General features: G+C 33.8%; 2 protein-coding genes across 4 annotated transcripts in view; one reads left to right on the top strand and one right to left on the bottom strand.

The window, feature by feature from the left end:
- Nucleotides 1-5,992, top strand: part of LOC128994204 (elongation of very long chain fatty acids protein AAEL008004-like) — a 107,236-nt gene extending 101,244 nt beyond the window's left edge. For both annotated transcript variants that reach the window (XM_054418584.1, XM_054418583.1), the window contains exons 6-9: nt 276-381; nt 2,084-2,220; nt 3,011-3,193; nt 3,925-5,992. In XM_054418584.1, the coding sequence (XP_054274559.1) occupies nt 276-381; nt 2,084-2,220; nt 3,011-3,193; nt 3,925-4,089 (591 nt within the window). In that variant the 3' untranslated portion in view covers nt 4,090-5,992. The remainder of the gene's footprint in view (nt 1-275; nt 382-2,083; nt 2,221-3,010; nt 3,194-3,924) is intronic.
- Nucleotides 5,993-8,717: 2,725 nt separating this feature from the next.
- LOC128994149 (elongation of very long chain fatty acids protein 7-like) overlaps nt 8,718-16,942 on the bottom strand; it is a 48,770-nt gene continuing 40,545 nt past the window's right edge. For both annotated transcript variants that reach the window (XM_054418470.1, XM_054418472.1), the window contains 8 exons: nt 15,057-15,162; nt 13,912-14,102; nt 13,345-13,425; nt 12,836-12,892; nt 12,182-12,287; nt 11,474-11,610; nt 10,951-11,109; nt 8,718-10,581 (listed from right to left, as the gene is read on the bottom strand). In XM_054418470.1, the coding sequence (XP_054274445.1) occupies nt 10,303-10,581; nt 10,951-11,109; nt 11,474-11,610; nt 12,182-12,287; nt 12,836-12,892; nt 13,345-13,425; nt 13,912-14,102; nt 15,057-15,117 (1,071 nt within the window). In that variant the 5' untranslated portion in view covers nt 15,118-15,162 and the 3' untranslated portion in view covers nt 8,718-10,302. The remainder of the gene's footprint in view (nt 10,582-10,950; nt 11,110-11,473; nt 11,611-12,181; nt 12,288-12,835; nt 12,893-13,344; nt 13,426-13,911; nt 14,103-15,056; nt 15,163-16,942) is intronic.

Here is a 16,942-nt window from a genome sequence, read left to right as displayed (position 1 = left end):
CACATTCTGTATGGCCACACACTTTTAGGAACATATGTGTCATTTGAGGAATTCACTACAGATTCACAAACAGTAAAAAACAATTTTCCACAAATTTTGGAGTCTGGAGTCTGATCCTGTCTTGTAGGTGAGAAAATACCTAAAGCTTACAAAACTTCTACGAAAAGAAAATTACAAAATACAAACCACGCAGAGTACTAATCTTATAGACTAACACAGTTTGTGTTGTGAGCTTTGTTGAAGAGTTTCTGTCAGCTTGTTTGTCGCTGTTGCAGTTGTTCTTCATTTTGCGCAAGAAGAATGAGCATGTGTCCACACTGCATGTGGTCCACCACGGGTGCATGCCTATGAGCGTGTGGATGGGCATGAAGTTTGCTCCAGGTAACGTCTACAGTATAGATAGTGTGCTTGACTCACAGAGAAGTAAAGTACAGAGGAAACATTCAATGGTGTCTAGCACTAGTGCTGGTGTCTAGGGTAAAGTCCAACACCACCCTGCTGTACTACAATGCTCACGTTGGAGGAAGACCCTGTGCCCTGTGCGAAAGGAACTTCGGCACACTGCTTGCCGCTCGGGCTCTTCCTTGCTCATCACAAGTTATATTTCCAGAACAAAATATAGAGCTGAAAGCGGACAGTCAATAAGCAAGTTTCCTCTGTATCTTACTTCTCTGTGGTTGATATTGGTTTTCTCTGAAAATCCTCCAAAATAAAACTGTTGTGTTACTGTGATTTTGCGAAAAATAACAATATGTTGGATCTGGTTTGAGTCTTAAAACTTTTGATTTGATTTGATTTGAACTGTTGTAATCTTTTTAGATACTGTAATGTTTTTTTGTTTTTTTACTTTTTTTAACAGAACACAGATGGATCTGTATTAGTTATCGAGGTATTTAAAAAAGTTCTTTTTGGGTTATAGAAATTGGTTTTTAGGCACTACTACATTTCTATCTATTTATAAATGCTATCGGAATTGATAACAAAGGCTAAAATGATTCTAACAGGCTATGAATATGAATAACAGCAAAGATTTAACAAGGAAATCTGATGTTCACTGGGCATTTTTTTTCAGTTTTAAATTTGTTTTTGTATGTATAACCATTAGAACAAAAGGATAAATAAATACAGTACTATAAATACAGTAATTCTTTAGTGTTCCAATTTTGATTTTAACAGTTTTGGAGCTGTTAAAATTTATCTTAAAACTTTACATAAACAAATTGATAAAAATCATCTTAATAGTTTAATATCAGTGTTGTTTATTGAGTGCAGTTAAAAAAACAAACACATTTTAAATTACTACAATATAAAAAGAAACACATGTTAGTTGAGTGCAGTTTGACAAGATGTTTTGATACTTAAGGTAGGTAATGATTTTGTGCAAATGATAGATGATTATCCACTGATCAGATTCTTTCACTTTACCTTGTCATTCTTGTCATCACAATTCATTTATCTTGTTTGTAATGTCAATTTTACAATGTATCCTTGACACTGACTGCCATTCCATGACAAAAAGGTTTGTCACCTGATACAGATTATGTAAACAGTTCTACTATTTTCTACTCGGATCATGTAGATTATGTTGGTTTAAAACTTATACTGTTAGTGAAGAAAATCTTGAACTAGATCCAACTTATGTAATTGATTAAATGTGTTATTATATTACCATAAATATCTCATCGGCGATTCCAAAAGTAAGAATAAGAGTTATGGGTAGCAGAGTGATTTCTGGTAATCAAAAAGTTGAGTTTGATCTTGAAAAAATCTATCGGTTTTTTGATGTTTCAAAAATAGACCCAGCTCTCTTTTATCTGGTGGTCCTTACTAAGAAAGCATCTTAATCAGTAACAAAGCTACACAATGCTATCCACACACTATTCTATACTCATTTGTTCTTCGTATAAAGCTAACCATAGATTGTGTGTTCTTGCTGGACTCGGGTTTTCCACTGAAACATGCAATACTCCGTTACTTTAACCTCCATAGCAGTAATTATTGAAGTTTCAAAGCTATTGTGTATGTTAAAAGATTTAAATGTATTCTACTTTTGATTCATCTCCGATTTGCATCCTCTGTGCAGGTGGTCACAGCACCTTCTTCGCCCTACTCAACACCTTTGTCCACATAATCATGTACTTCTACTACATGGTGGCCGCCATGGGACCACAGTACCAGAAATACATCTGGTGGAAGAAGTACCTCACATCCATGCAGATGGTAAGACACTAAAATGTCCCAGGCTAGGGAATTCATTGGAAACCTTTTCAAGGGGAGGGGGAGTAAACCAGCATCTCTTGGGATTTGTGGAAAAGACCTTCCTTTCCATAAATATTTTGTGTAATATGCCTTAAAATTTTAATAATTTGCCAGTGAATTTGTAATAATTTTTCTCTACAAGCTTATACAAATTTTGATCCATACAAAACAAGGTATCGGTAGGGATTTTTTAAGACTAAAAATGGTAAGTAAAATATTTTTTATAATTTTTTAGTAACAAAAGTCATGGGTTTTTTCTGTTAATTCACTACCACTACTTTGTTTATTGCGATTTCGGTATTGTTAACAGTTAGCCTAGTCTATGAATATATCAATTATAAATGAAACTATGTATTCTAAACTAACCTAACCAACCAAACTTGCTGATTATGAAAAAATTCTTGTAGTGAATTATCGGAATTGCAATAAAAAAAGTGTTAGTGAATTAACGGAAAAGGACCAAATCATATTTCTTTAAATATTTTGATTTAAATCAAAATTTTGTACTAGTCACTTACTATACTAGCCATTCCAAATGATTTAGATTATGTATAGGCTACCACAGGTGTTTGGTCACATTGAGCTGTCCAAAATCGTACAATGCTAAGCTATGTTTTGAAATAGATTATCAGTAACAATGCCACACAAGGCATTTCGATCAGGTTTTTTCATATTCAGGCTGAAATACACCCATAACTTGGCATTTAGTGTTGTAAATTCCCCACATTCAACATTGTTGTTCTGACCTCAGGTACAGTTTGTGATGATCTTCGCACATCAGTTCCAACTGTTGTTCACTGACTGCAACTACCCCAAGAGTTTCATGGTGTGGATCGGACTCCATGGTGTCATGTTCCTCTTCCTCTTCTCTGACTTTTACAAGACTCGCTACTCAAACGGCAAGAGGCCACCCAAGAACGATGGAGCTTGTATGGTGAGTTAAATTTAGTTTCATTTTTAAAGAGGTGGTTAGTCTTTTTAGACTTTGCATTTTGCCGCTCGAAATGGATTTCGGGCATTTTTGTAAACCAAAGCAAGTTTACCAAATTAGTATTATAATAACTGTACTTTTATTGAGAAATATTAGTAGCAGCACTCAAACCTAAACCCTTGACATCACTACTATGGATTCATTGTTCCTAATTTTATTTTGGTTTCCTTATTTATCTATTATTATATTGGGACCAGTAATGAATCATGTATAATTTAAGCAAAAGCAATGTTACCGTACTGCAATAAAAATAAGTGTCTTGAAAAAAAATCTGATGGAAGGAGATGGAGATAGGTGACATAACCAACATTTCATTAAGAGTATAAACAGCTTTATTGCTAACAGATTGTTTTATTTAGGGCATACAATCCTATGCTTTATTTATTACAGACAATGTCTGTTTATTTGTGGGTTTCTTTGTTAGATTTATCCCAAAAGGAGAATAATTTTACTAAAAGTTTTAGACAGGAGCTTTTCAGGTAAAAAAAGAAAATTGGTAAAAGAAATAAAACCCCACCAAGCATTTTTTGGTCCCTCGATACTTATAGCCAATCTACTAAGTTGTGCTGACCTTTGTATACTGTATAAAGGTACTGCAAACTCGTTCTTTTTTTTTTAGTAATTAATTCATAAAAATCAACTCGTCATGATCACTAATTGTTTTGTTTGTGCAGCCTGTACTGAAAGACAAAGAGGAGAAGGTAGCCAATGGCAAAACAGCATACACCAACGACTACTCGGCTCTCTACTCTAGCTGCTACTCCAACGGGATCAACAACGGCTACATGTCGAGTCACGCGCCGGCCAATCAGGACGAAGAGAGTAGAAAAGTCAAGTAGCACCGGAGCTCCCGCTCCTACTGTTGTTATACATCAAAGATGTTCATGCCATTTTTGTATTTTTACAAAATGTGTTAGTTTAAGACCGCCAATAACATTTGGTTCACAAATGTTTTTACGGTCTTGCTTGTTGTTTATATGTATATTTTCATTCTTTTAAGTGTTTATCGAGTCATCACTTACTTAATTTGTCTGGGAATGTGAATTGAGGAGTCAAAAAAGTTTGATTTATTTGAAATAATAGAAGTTTTTATGATTGCCACTTTATTTGAATTCTTGACTAAAATAATCATGACACAATATCTTGTTTCAAATGTATTTGTGGTAAAGTCACCAAACTTCAATAATAATTATTTTCGATTTGATAAATTTAAGTTACAGTTAAGCTTAATATCTCTTAATATCACTGTAATTTTAAATTTTATCAAACTTAACTTACATTACCAGACACTGAGAATTTCTAAGTGCTGAACGCTTCTGACAAATTTCATTAGTCAGAATTGTCCATGATTTATGTTTAGGCATTCTGTTTGAAATAAAATGTTACAAAAAATATTTTGTTTCATTGCAGATTTAATAACAAAAAGATATTCTTTATAAAGTCCAACTACATTCAAAAACATGTTAAATAATGGCTCCTCACACTGAATGATACCATTCAATCTGTATTGTATATTTTTAGGTTATTATAAATGTACATTTATAAAAAACTTAGTCATTAGTAAAAAACCTATAGATATAGGATTCATGGATTTTAATATTGACATGTTCTTGAAGAACCGATTCAAACTATCGCAAATACTTGTGTAATCTATTTACATTCGGTAGCAACCATATTATTTCGGATATATAGAATTTGAATTAAACTAAAAGTCCTTGCAAACAAAATCAGAAATAGTCACTGTTTTTATTGGTGATATCCACTGATTATGTTACCCATTAAGTTTACTTTAAGTGTTTTCCACATTATTATTTCTTCAGCTACATATAGCTTTAACTATTTAAAAAATACTTAGTCAATAAAAATGTGTTAGAGAAATATAAAAATGTATTGGCTAGGTTTAAATTTCACGATATTCACAGAAACCCATTATCTAAAACCATTAGTTATCCACTCAACTATGACCTACATAACTGAAACTATTTGAAGTTTTAGTCTAATTATCTTATTTTCATTAAATGAATAACGTTACGTAATGTATTCTAAAGAGTTTTAACATACTTGTTAGGGAGCCTGGAAGGTTATCCAGTATGATGTCTATGTAAATACTGTGTGTATAGCGTACCGTATGTCGTATGTCATAAGTGTTAGCCGAGTTGGAGTGGTCGAGCTTTCTATGTGGGTTAGAGTAAGATATGAATGTACTGACGCTTTACGCTTATAAGTGGAATCAGCTAAGTTACCCGTTGACTCGTGAGGTCCAAGATCAAATCAGTGATACTCCACTATCATTTTTCGTATGTGAATGGCATTTTGTGCTTTTTGGTTGATTTGGTGTAAACATGTTTTACCACTATGGGTTTTATCCATAGTGTTACAACATAGTTATTCGAGGTTTTTTATCGTTTAAAGTTTGTCTGTAAAGTTTAAACTTTTCTAACAAAAAATTTAACTACCTTACTTTTAGCTTTATAAAATGTTGAATTATTACTTTTGTTTTAGAAATCATTTGGGAAACTAAACTGAAGCACAAACCGTCAATAAATTCAAGTAATACAAAAATTCATTCAGCTATTTCATCCAAAACATTTATATTGGAGGACAGTTTAATTTGTTAAGTTATTGCCTTACGAAATAGTTTCAAGCGAAAGTGTTACTTTACAACCAAGTGTACAAATTGTCTAATGTTCTTCAACGATTTGTTTTTTACTAAACACTATTTATTAAAATGATGTTTGTATAGTATAAATTTGTATTGAAATTACCTATGAACCTACAATTCACAGAGTATTTAGGTATGACTTTTTTACTTGGGATGTAAACAAATGTTAGTTAAGCCTTGTGGGTGGAAAGGCATTTAAAATTAGGTGCAATGCTTAATGTTATAATTCAATACTCGTCTTAGCACGTCCAGGGCCCCCCTTTTGGTTTTGGTTTGGGGATCGTTGGATATTTCCTCAGGGGACAATTTTTTACCGGGTAATAAATTAATAAATTACCGGATAAGCAGGTAAGGTTGAACACTAAGCACTGCAGAAGTGGTTAAAGAACAGTTAGGGAAGTATTTCTATATTTAGCGGGGTTAAAATTGCAATCCTCCACATTTCTCAAATATTAGCACTCTCAGCATTTGTGTCTGGCATATTTTGAAGCGGTTGACACAATAATCTGTATTCTGTATATTAACCAAAATGCTTAAATGGTAAGGATTATGTTAAGATTCAAAGATTTCGATTAGGACGTAAGGCTAACAATCCTGCTAGATGACAAGAATTTCGCCTGTACACAGGATGTTTCGTAACTCTTATAATAATTTAGTCCATTGCACACACCTATTGGGTTCTTGAGAAAGAAATATTGAGGGGGGACTGATTCTGAGATGGGGAAATTAATTTTGGTGTCCTATATTCTAAATTATTCCTTGGTTTTAAACCAAAAACTAGGAACTGAAAAAGTCCCTAGGATAATGGAAGTAGTTTAGGCCTTTGGCCTTAGTACAATTTTGTATCCAAACAAATGTCATGCTTTTATAAGTGACAGTGAATTGTAATCAGCAATTAACTTTTATTCACAGTTTGGCCAATAAATACTTTGTACGAACAAATTCGTCCATCTAATCAGCTAAATTCACAAAATATTGCCACTATGAAGTTCTTTAAAACCTATGGCATTTTTAAATCAGTGTATTTTAAAATATCAAGACAATTTCAAGACTAGTGTATCAACAACTGGTGTTTTCTACAGTCAGCAAAGATTATATTTAACACGTATTACACCATTTACATTGTCTCTGAAAGATAAGTGACTTAGTTTTTTAAAAACTTAAAACAATTTTTGAGGAAGAAAGGAAAGTAACAAGGATAAACAAAGGCAGGATGAAGGTATATTACAGTAAAAGTACTGAAAGTGGTATTTTCCTGTGTGTGTTCAAGTTTTATGAGTAAGGCTAAGTCAAACACAGGAACACCAAATCAAATCTCACGTAAACGGCAAAGTAGAGAAGTTTGAAATGTGTGAGTGGGTTTCACATATAAGACGAAGCCGAGGACGGGAATAATTGGATCAAGTACTGGTCAACCAACATTTGGTACAAGTTTGGACGATACTATTCATTACAACCTAAAATACACATGTCCAGAATGACATGTTTACATTTACGAGGTTAGTTTTTTTAATTAAGGGCCCAAATTATTGAACCTCCTGCCACTTGAGAGATAAGTTCAGTGATATTTGATTACAAGAAACATAATATCTGATACGCTGATACCTACATTCATCACCAGATGACTGATGGTTATATCCCAAATGCAATGAGTGAGGGTAAAGCGTGGAAACAGTAGAGTGTAAAAATGGCCGTAAAAACCATTTGCTTTGTGGTCTTCTATGAGATGTCTAAGTACTCCCCAGAAACATAATTCCTTTCAAAATGAACCTTTACAGGGCCATTTTTAAACTCCCGAGCCCATTTCTGCACTTTTCCCCGTATCATCAGGGTCATAAACCTAAGCACTTCAGTCATCTCGCGATAAATGTCAGCATTGGACATGTTTCTTGTGGTCAAAAACGTATCACTGAACTTACCTCTCACAAGGCGGGAGGTTCAATAAAAAAACACAGCAAAGCACACACGTAAGCTAAAGTGGTGCATGGAGCTGCAAATGGTGTCATTCTGTTCAAAAATTATGCCAGTAAGCGGCGAGGAGCGTAGTGGCTTACATATGAACTATAGAGCAATATACAAAAATAGCCCTTACTTAAACAACCGCACCCGTAGATTTTTAAACAGTAAAAACAGCTGATTTCAACTATAAAAATAAATAGTAAGCAAATACTAGCTCATGTAATGATCAAATGGAGAATTGAGCAAGGGAAAAATCAGCTGATGGTTTTTCCCGTACTCTAAATTAGAGCTTGGGAAAACAATTACTTTCCTTGAAGTCAGTGTAATAGGCTGTTATCAAAAATAATGTAGCTGCTTTCTGAACAGAGTGATGAAAAATACCTTGACCTGCCCATGTAAGGGAAATAGCCCCCTGTCCCATAAGGGGGCAAGATAATCTTATCTGCTCACATTTAAAATATTTAGTTACTACTACTATTTTTTTTTTTGTGAGCTACGTCCCAATAAAATAAAAGTTGGTAGGAATCAAGCTTCGGCTTTCAATCAAGTAACCTTTTAGTGAATCCCCAAACAGGGAATAAGCTATTACCGTAGGTCTCATGGTAGACCCTGGTCCGATTTACTTTTTTGTTTTGGGGGTGTTATATTGTAAAAATGGGGTTTCCGACTTTTGACCCTGAAAGCATTAAATTTTGCAATTTCTTTCTAAACCGTTTTGCAGAGCTAAAAAACTTTGCGGGTATATGATTTTTACATTCAGTCGCTTAAAAATTGTGCCAGTTTTAACTTAACAGTACCACTATATAAGTAAAAATCAAACTGGGAATTTGTTAGAAAAACTTCATCTTTAAAAAACGATATTGTTTGCAGTTGTTTATTTAAAAAACGAATAACATCATACAGGAAATGTATAACATTTGAATGATCCTAAGTGTACATAATACACAAGGCATTGACATTAATTTTATAACAAAAACCCCTTTCTTATCTGTATTAACTCAATATACCTAAGTAGTATAAGAAAACGTGGAACTTTGGAAAGTACATTATTAAAATTTGTAACAATAAAAAATATCATTAATCTAATAGATAATTAATCTGATAAATAATTTTCAGAATCAGTTTGTATGCCTTGACAAAGGCACAGTTTCATCACACTAAATACGATTTACTACGCAACAGATATAACATTAAAAATTAATTATGACTTAGATAAACTATTTAGGTCGTAAGAAAATCTTATTTTTTTAGTCTTACTTACAACCAGTACTGCAAACTTAAGTAAATAATTTACAAAACCCTACAATCTAAAGTAAATATGTATAGAATGTACAAAAGTTAATTAATTATTCTTGCAATGCTTTCAAGAGGTAAATATATCGTAACAGAAAAATAAGATTTGTATTTTTCTCCAAATAAAATACTAAATAAAGTATCATACAAACTATATACATATGTGAAGCCATTTAAACAATCACATTTCTTTCATTTTTAGACCATCCCTTCTTACAAAAATTGTCTAGCAAATACCAATGATTAAATGTTTTGATTTTCTTGCTAACAGGGAAAAGATGCATTTTCCATGCACAAAAAATATAAATAAAATTCAACAGGTTATTCATGTTTTTTTTTGAGCAAATATAACTTGTGTATTAGGTTAAAACATAACCATCATAATCCCCCTGGGGGTGTAAAACCCTTTAAAGTGGTCATAACACAATAGAACACTGCAAAATTCAGTATGTGAACTACAAAATCATTTTTAATTCTAATAAACAAATGGCACTTTGTACTAAGTATGATCTTGTCTTCCATATACAGTAGAGCTCAAACGATCCAAATCAATTGGTACTGTACCACATTCGGATAGTCAAAAATTCGGATGATTGGTTTTTTACCGAAACTCTGGGTGTATTACAGAAAATTGGCAAAGTAAAAATAGGTAGAAAATTGGATTTAACTATCATGATCGTAAAACTCGTCTGCAAAAGTTTGTCGATCAAAACATTCAACTTTCCAGCAATCACGGAGGAGGATTATGATTTTCCGTGACTAGAAGTGAATAACATTACGTCTACAAGACCACAGGAGATATACAAGATTTTGCCCCCATCATGTAAAAAAGATGAAGATTTTTCTGTGACCGAGGGAGCCAATGATTATGTTTGATCATCTTTAATAGCTATTCTTATTACTGTGGCTCTAAGAAATCCTTTCTGTAAGAGATTTGTATAGTTTTGAGTTCAGATAATTGGAGTTCTACTGTAATCTCATGAAAGACTTCTACCTTTCAACCACTAATTCTTCAACACAAGCTATACATCTTGACTCCTTCAGACTCCTCTTAAGATCATACGAGTCAACAAAATTGTATGTCTCAAATAAATAATTATAGGCTAAGAGAGGCTAGAATGTTTGTACACTTATGTCACTACGAGGTTTTCGACTGGTCTTTGTTGATGAAAGCTCTTGTTCTCAAAGAGTCTTGAGTCGTGTAACTCGACTCCATCCCTTTCTCCGGTTCACTGTAAACTCCGTTGACTCCATTTGACAGAGTTTTGCCGTTTGCTGTTCCGTTGGAGAAACCATTAGAGATTCCGTTTGCGTATCCATTTGTATGTCCTTTGACTGACCCATTGGTGTAACCGTTTGAGTTACTTTTACCATTCAGCATGGCATCTTCGTTCTTCTTAGCTAAAGCCGCCCTAGCCTGTAGACAGATTAATCATGTTAGGTAAACTTAAATTCGTAGCTTTTGAGTTTTTTTGCAATTACAAAGGATGATGAGCAAAATTACATTATACAGTTGGTATGATAAGGATATCAGTCTATTCTTAAAATGTTTTAACTATTTTTCTAATAAATTTTGTTGAATACATTAGCTTTTTTCAAAAATAATTTAATTGAACTCCATTTAACCCCTTAAGCTCCAAATCAACCATCAAGAACATAACCAAAACCTTTCCTTATAACTATAATAATTTACTAAAATTTATTTAAAGTGCTAAATTCCAAAAATTTCACCCTTGAAAACTGACTTTTATAATGCTTCAAAAATCAAACAACCAAATCACATTACCTTAGCGTCTCTCTTAGCGTAGGCCTGTTTGTAGAAGTCAGCGAAGAGGAAGTAGAACATGATGGCGTGCAGTCCGATCCACCAGGCAAAGGCCTTCGGGTAGTTGCAGTCAATGAACAACAGCTGGAACGCATGGACCATCACAAGAACAAACTGAACCTGAAACACACAGCACAAACCGCTGAGCAAAACTTGGGAACTATTCATTATAGAATTTCACTTCAATCACATGGTAATTGCATATTTTGAGAAGATAAGAATCAAACCAAAAATTGAATGCAGTGAGGAAGCCAATATTATTCTCCCAAAAGATGTGTGAGATGTAAAGCTTTGTTACTGACTAGATAATCCGTTTGTTTTTGTTTTTTTTTTAGCCAGGACCATATAATGATCAAAGGCAGCTGGGACCAGTGTCGAACCAAAGGCTACTAACAATAACAAACATAACAAAATCTTAACATAACTGTCGTGATTTGATACTTGTTGATACTTGGTTTCTATATGTAAATAGTTTGATTGTTACCATTTGCAGTGCTGTGAGATACTTCTTCCACCACAGGTACTTCTGCATCTGAGGTCCGAAGGCAGCCAGCAGGTAGTAGGAGTACATGACGATGTGGACAAACGTGTTCAACATTCCAAAGAATGTGCTGTGACCACCTGCAAATAGAAATAGTGTTTACACCAGAACTCATTGTTGGACCTTTTAAGCCTCAAATGAGAACATATTGGACCAGTAGTGAAACTTATATTAATAACTGATTTCCATAGCAAACCTAGTAGACAAGCTAAGAACCACTAACCTAGAGCATTTGGTTTACAACTGTTAGTGCTGTTTGGTATGAAAACTGTGATGCTATGGGAGAGCTTGAAAGAAGGGTTCCACCTAAAGTGAATGTTGATCGAACAGCAAACGTACGTTGACAGAATGAGTGGATTGTTTGTGATTTGCACCTGAAACCATTTTACAGCTACCTGTTACCATGATCAAGTCCAACAAAAGTTTTTCATACGCCTGCCTGATAATTTGGTTTCTTTTAACATTTTTTATTAATAAATTATAGTGTTTCCTTCATCACATTGTTTCCAGATTCTTCTAAATTTTTGTTCTAAAACAAATTCATGGTCGGTGTAAGTATTTTTCCCCCTTAGGATGTTATTATGAGTTAATTAGTGAGATAAAATCGTTAGCTCTAAAATTATTTATAATGATGTACATTGATATACTTACCGGGTGAGAATTTGACTCCAAACCAGGTGCTAAGAGGCATGACCCCATGGTGGATAACATGCAGCCGAGACACTTGTTCATTCTTCTTGCGCAGAACGAAGAAGAACTGGAAAAATACATAGGTGAATTATAGATTGAAGTACAATTACTTTTGATAATTTAAAACGGTTTCGGTTTCAGACATTTGATCATTCAAAGGCCCAAATAAATTAAGTAGGATACTAAATGCCATTGATATTTCTGGTAGTAATGTATCACCATAATGGCAGTAATGTGTCATATAGACATTGTATTCACAAGATTTATAATTCTACTGAGAGTAAGAAAACCCTATAGTTTTTAACCCCTGATTTCTTCTTGTATCAATAGAGCATACACTGTAAAATGTACCCTTAAAAGAAACACATTGACACGACATAGTGCATTCACACCAAAACCAGGCTTTTGATTTCACAATTGGATGAGAAGTCTACTCTAGCTGTATCAAAAGTCAACGGACGAGCAGTAAGCACCATACCTAATGAAGAAGGTTTTTTACTTGCTTTGTCTAGATTTCATAATTATGTTAAAATCTAAGGACAATATGATCTAAACCGTGTTATTAACAACTAAAACAACCATAAGTATTGCAAAATGTGATTTTAAAATACTTACAGTGTCAAAAAACTCAGTAAACTTTGAAAAGAAGTACCACCAACACCCTGCTGCCGTCTGTAAAAAATCAGATGTTCAAAATAAAATATGGATAGGGACAAAAACCTTTATAAATAAGAAACTCCTTGAATTTCAAGAATCTTGCAAATTTACAACATCTCAATAGAAACCTCAATAGAAAGAAGTTCTTCAAAATGTAAATACACATATTTAATTCCTTTCAACATTCTGAATATTTCATCACATTTGTTTCTTTGATGTTTCATCTTAATTAGAAATTGACCTTTTGATTTGTCATTTCCTCGACTATTAATTATGATTGAGTTCCATGTTAAAACATTCAGAAACAGGACTATAAGTTTAAGATGGTTTCCCAAACAATTTCTGTATAGTAAAGGATCTTAATGTTTACCCCCCCCCCCCCCCCACAAAAGTAAACTTAATAATGAATTAGTTTTGATATTTTAAAGGTTGATAAACTAGGGTTACTATGTTTGTTTGTTACTCACCCTTAGTGCTTTTGGAGAGTTGGAGTAATCCACAGGCTGGCAACGGAAGCTGTATGTAGTGAACCAGCCAGCCATGATAGACTAAACAAAATACATCATGTTATGTCATAGGAAATACAAAGACGGTTATAGGAAAAACAAAGAAAAGACGATATATATTACAACTTAGTATAAAAACAAAGTGTTGTTGTTAAATGCTTATAAATATTAAACTCTTCAGTGTGTAAATAATCAATCATATCACATAGCATTCACTTAGGCAACTAGTTAGACACGCACACACACAAACAAACACTCACACACACTCGACTATAATGTAAGACTAGTAAGTAATCCAGCATTTTTAGTAATCCATCACTGCCAGAGACCAAGTCCCCAAGCTGGATTCGCAAATTTCTACTGAACATCTGTTCATTGTTCATCTTTCCCCAAGACTATCATTGTAGTAGTTTGATCTGATCAATCCATTTCATTGAGATGTATCAAACTTTCCCTCATTCTACTATTGTAAACCTATTGTTATTGTAAAATAACATACCACTATTGTAACAAACTATTGTAACATACCTCATAGAACAGCCAGGCGCTGAGGATGACCTGTAGAAGGTTGTAGACTATCAGTGTTTTCCGTAACTGGAACGGTTTCCTCTTGTCCATCAGTTTGGGTCCCAGTACTTTGACGATGAAAGCGTATGAGAGGCAGATGAGCACTGTGGGTAACGGACCACTCATCAGCGGCCAATCCTTCACCCGCGGATCTGAAATGGAAACAAACGGTGAGGAAATAACATTACAACCTCTTTGCTAGGAAAATTAACAATATCCCATCCAGATGGACAAGCTGTGGTAATCAACAGAAATCACTGATTGACATCAGCATACTCTGAAGCTTGATTCAAAAAGTCAATTTTCAATATAAAACTGGCGATAACTTTAACTGGGGAGTAGAATATCTAGTTCTATCTTCAATCAAAGGTTTAATGTTCCCAATAACTGATAGTGTTTGTGGGATGTCTCACCGGCGTTCAGACAAAAAAAGCAGACACGATGTAACCGGTCTGTATTTGATTCTACGTTGACTGTGCAGTAAAGACCTTATTGACAGTGTCTCCACACGACCAACACCAAAATCCCGCTTACGAGTTGAGAAAATCAGGTTTTATCCTACATGAATTTTTAGTTTCACCCCAAGTGACATTTAAGATGCATCATGTACAAATAGCTCTTTTAAACCTTGTTAGGATAGTGTACTAGAATAATTTACTCAATTGGGGTTAGTTTTTATCTGGAAAGCGTTGTAAAAAAGAAAATCAATCCTCAGAGTCGAAAATTCTGTTTCATCCCACATTTCGTTTTAAACCCGCACATGGTCTGAAAATCCAGTTTTGGGGATACAATCCAGCGTAATGGTTCTGATTATTTTTTAAACGCCGATAGTATCCCCACATTGTGTATGTAATGCAAACTGATGGATGCACATATCTTTATCTTCAGTCAATGTCAAAAGCAAAATTTTGTGTCGATCGAATGAGCAAAAATGGTATGTGATATTATAAGAAAAGAAATCACATTTGAGAAAACTGTGATAGCTTAAAAAAATATGATGGTTCTTTCCAGGCTCTACCAAAGATACTGGAAAACTATATGGTAAAAACTTGTTTATTACTTTATCGGTAGAACTAAGAGTTTATAGTTTTAAAAATTTGACTTACCACTCTTGTTCTCCATTATGTCCGTGTATGTGTCCACCACATATCTAACTACACTGGCCATCCTGAGAGTGGTTTGTGTCTTGTGCAGCTTGAAAAGTCCTTAAATCTGAAAACAAAATTGTTTATTAGCCATTACAGTATTACCATAGATTAAACATGCAAGTCTAACATAGACGATCCAGAAAAATTGAAAAATGATCTTGAATTTGTAGCAGATGTAAAAATGAACAAGATTTTTCATCAACGACACAGTATTGGTAGACCTACATATGGGTGTCCCACAAAGAAGTTTAGATGTTTGATATTATATAACAAAACAAGCCTAAATATGAATGGAAAGCTTTGAAACTTTATTTAAATAATTATAAAGTTGGTTTTGAAAATATTATATGAAAATTTCAATTTCTGAGCTTTTATAGAAACAAAATGGTGGTAAATAACTGTTTCTGTAACGTTAACAAAAGCAATATCCCACACAAAACACTTTACCTCTTGTTCAAAATTAAACTCATTCCCTTAAACTTAATCAGTAAAACTACACTTGGATGGGTTAAGTTGTCTTTTTATCAGGCTTGCGGTTTTTAGGTAGCTGAAATGGTCACACAATATTTTCAAACCCCTCTCAACAAACTTTGTAAAGTTCTTTGAAGTCATTAATACAAACCGAAACCCTATTACAATTTCAAGACTCAGGTTTATAACTGTGAATGTTAAGGGTAGGTAAAGATAATAAACAACAGTGTGGTATTATGTGTGGAAAATATGGATGCTTTGTGATAAGATAAACAAGTAAGTGCGATGTAGTTTCTCCTCATTGGAACAATGATATTGCTGTTATTTGAAACACACAATGTACTTCAGTCAATGTGTTCCTTATAGCTGTACACAAAATATTTATTCAGTGGTAATATCAGTGTAATTCTTCATTGATTAACTTATATAAGGTGTTTTTTTTTAACTTGCTTCTTTATGTATGTAAATACCCCCGCCGCAGCAAACCTGCAGACTAAGCGAATTTCCATTTGCCTGATTGGATTTACACTAAAATGTCTCCAAAAATATCACATTTATTCCCTATTTATATAACATTAGTTTAACGAGTATGCCTACTTAGGTTTGCTGCAACAGGGAGGGTGAAAAGGTGTTTTTATTGTAAAATGTTAATAGTTTAGTATGAAATTTATTCATTTTCCAAATTTGATCAAAATATGATCATAAACAAGCAAACTACAACAGTCTAATTATTCTCCTTACGAATAACATGGGAATTTTGGTAATTCTGAGCAATTACTTGGTCAACCCCAATTTTTTTCATACTTTACTACGGTCATCAGGATGTTCTTATAAAACAAGAAACATATAATTTAAGCCCCGCAAGGCCATCGTACAGGTTGCAGAGTGATAAGAACTTTCAAATTCCAAGCAATAACAGTGGCTTGCGGGAGACGCGTGGAAGGCCAGTTGTGACAGTACCGTTATGGCTATGGCTAGTGGTTCCTCCGATAATCCTTTTTTATGTTTTATATTAACTTTCCGGGGCTGAATTATGTTTTTTTTTTAGTTTCACATACACCTCTAAAGCCAGTTGCGACAGTACCGTTTGTTTGGTTAGGTTAGGTTAGGTAAGGTTAGGTTAATTCATAACCTAACTTAACCTAACCTAACCTAACCTAACTTAACCTTGCGGGGCTAAAATGATATGTTTCTTGTTTTCTAAGAACATCCTGATGACCGTAGTAAAGTATGAAAAAAATTGGGGTTGACCAAGTAATTGCTTAGAATTACCGGAATTTTAAATGTTAAGTTTTTCTGAATTTTCTCCGTAACTATTAGGCGCATAAGTACGCTTCAACATACTAGTTTTTTTAAGCTCTACAAAATGGTTT

The sequence above is a fragment of the Macrosteles quadrilineatus genome, unplaced genomic scaffold, assembly GCF_028750875.1.
Source record: "Macrosteles quadrilineatus isolate MER2022 unplaced genomic scaffold, UCM_ALF_1.0 Scaffold_5__1_contigs__length_97177068, whole genome shotgun sequence".
In the NCBI taxonomy this organism is placed as follows: Eukaryota; Metazoa; Arthropoda; class Insecta; order Hemiptera; family Cicadellidae; genus Macrosteles; species Macrosteles quadrilineatus.
The sequence above is the reverse complement of the archived record's forward strand: the minus strand, read 5'-3'. Positions and strand labels throughout refer to the sequence as shown.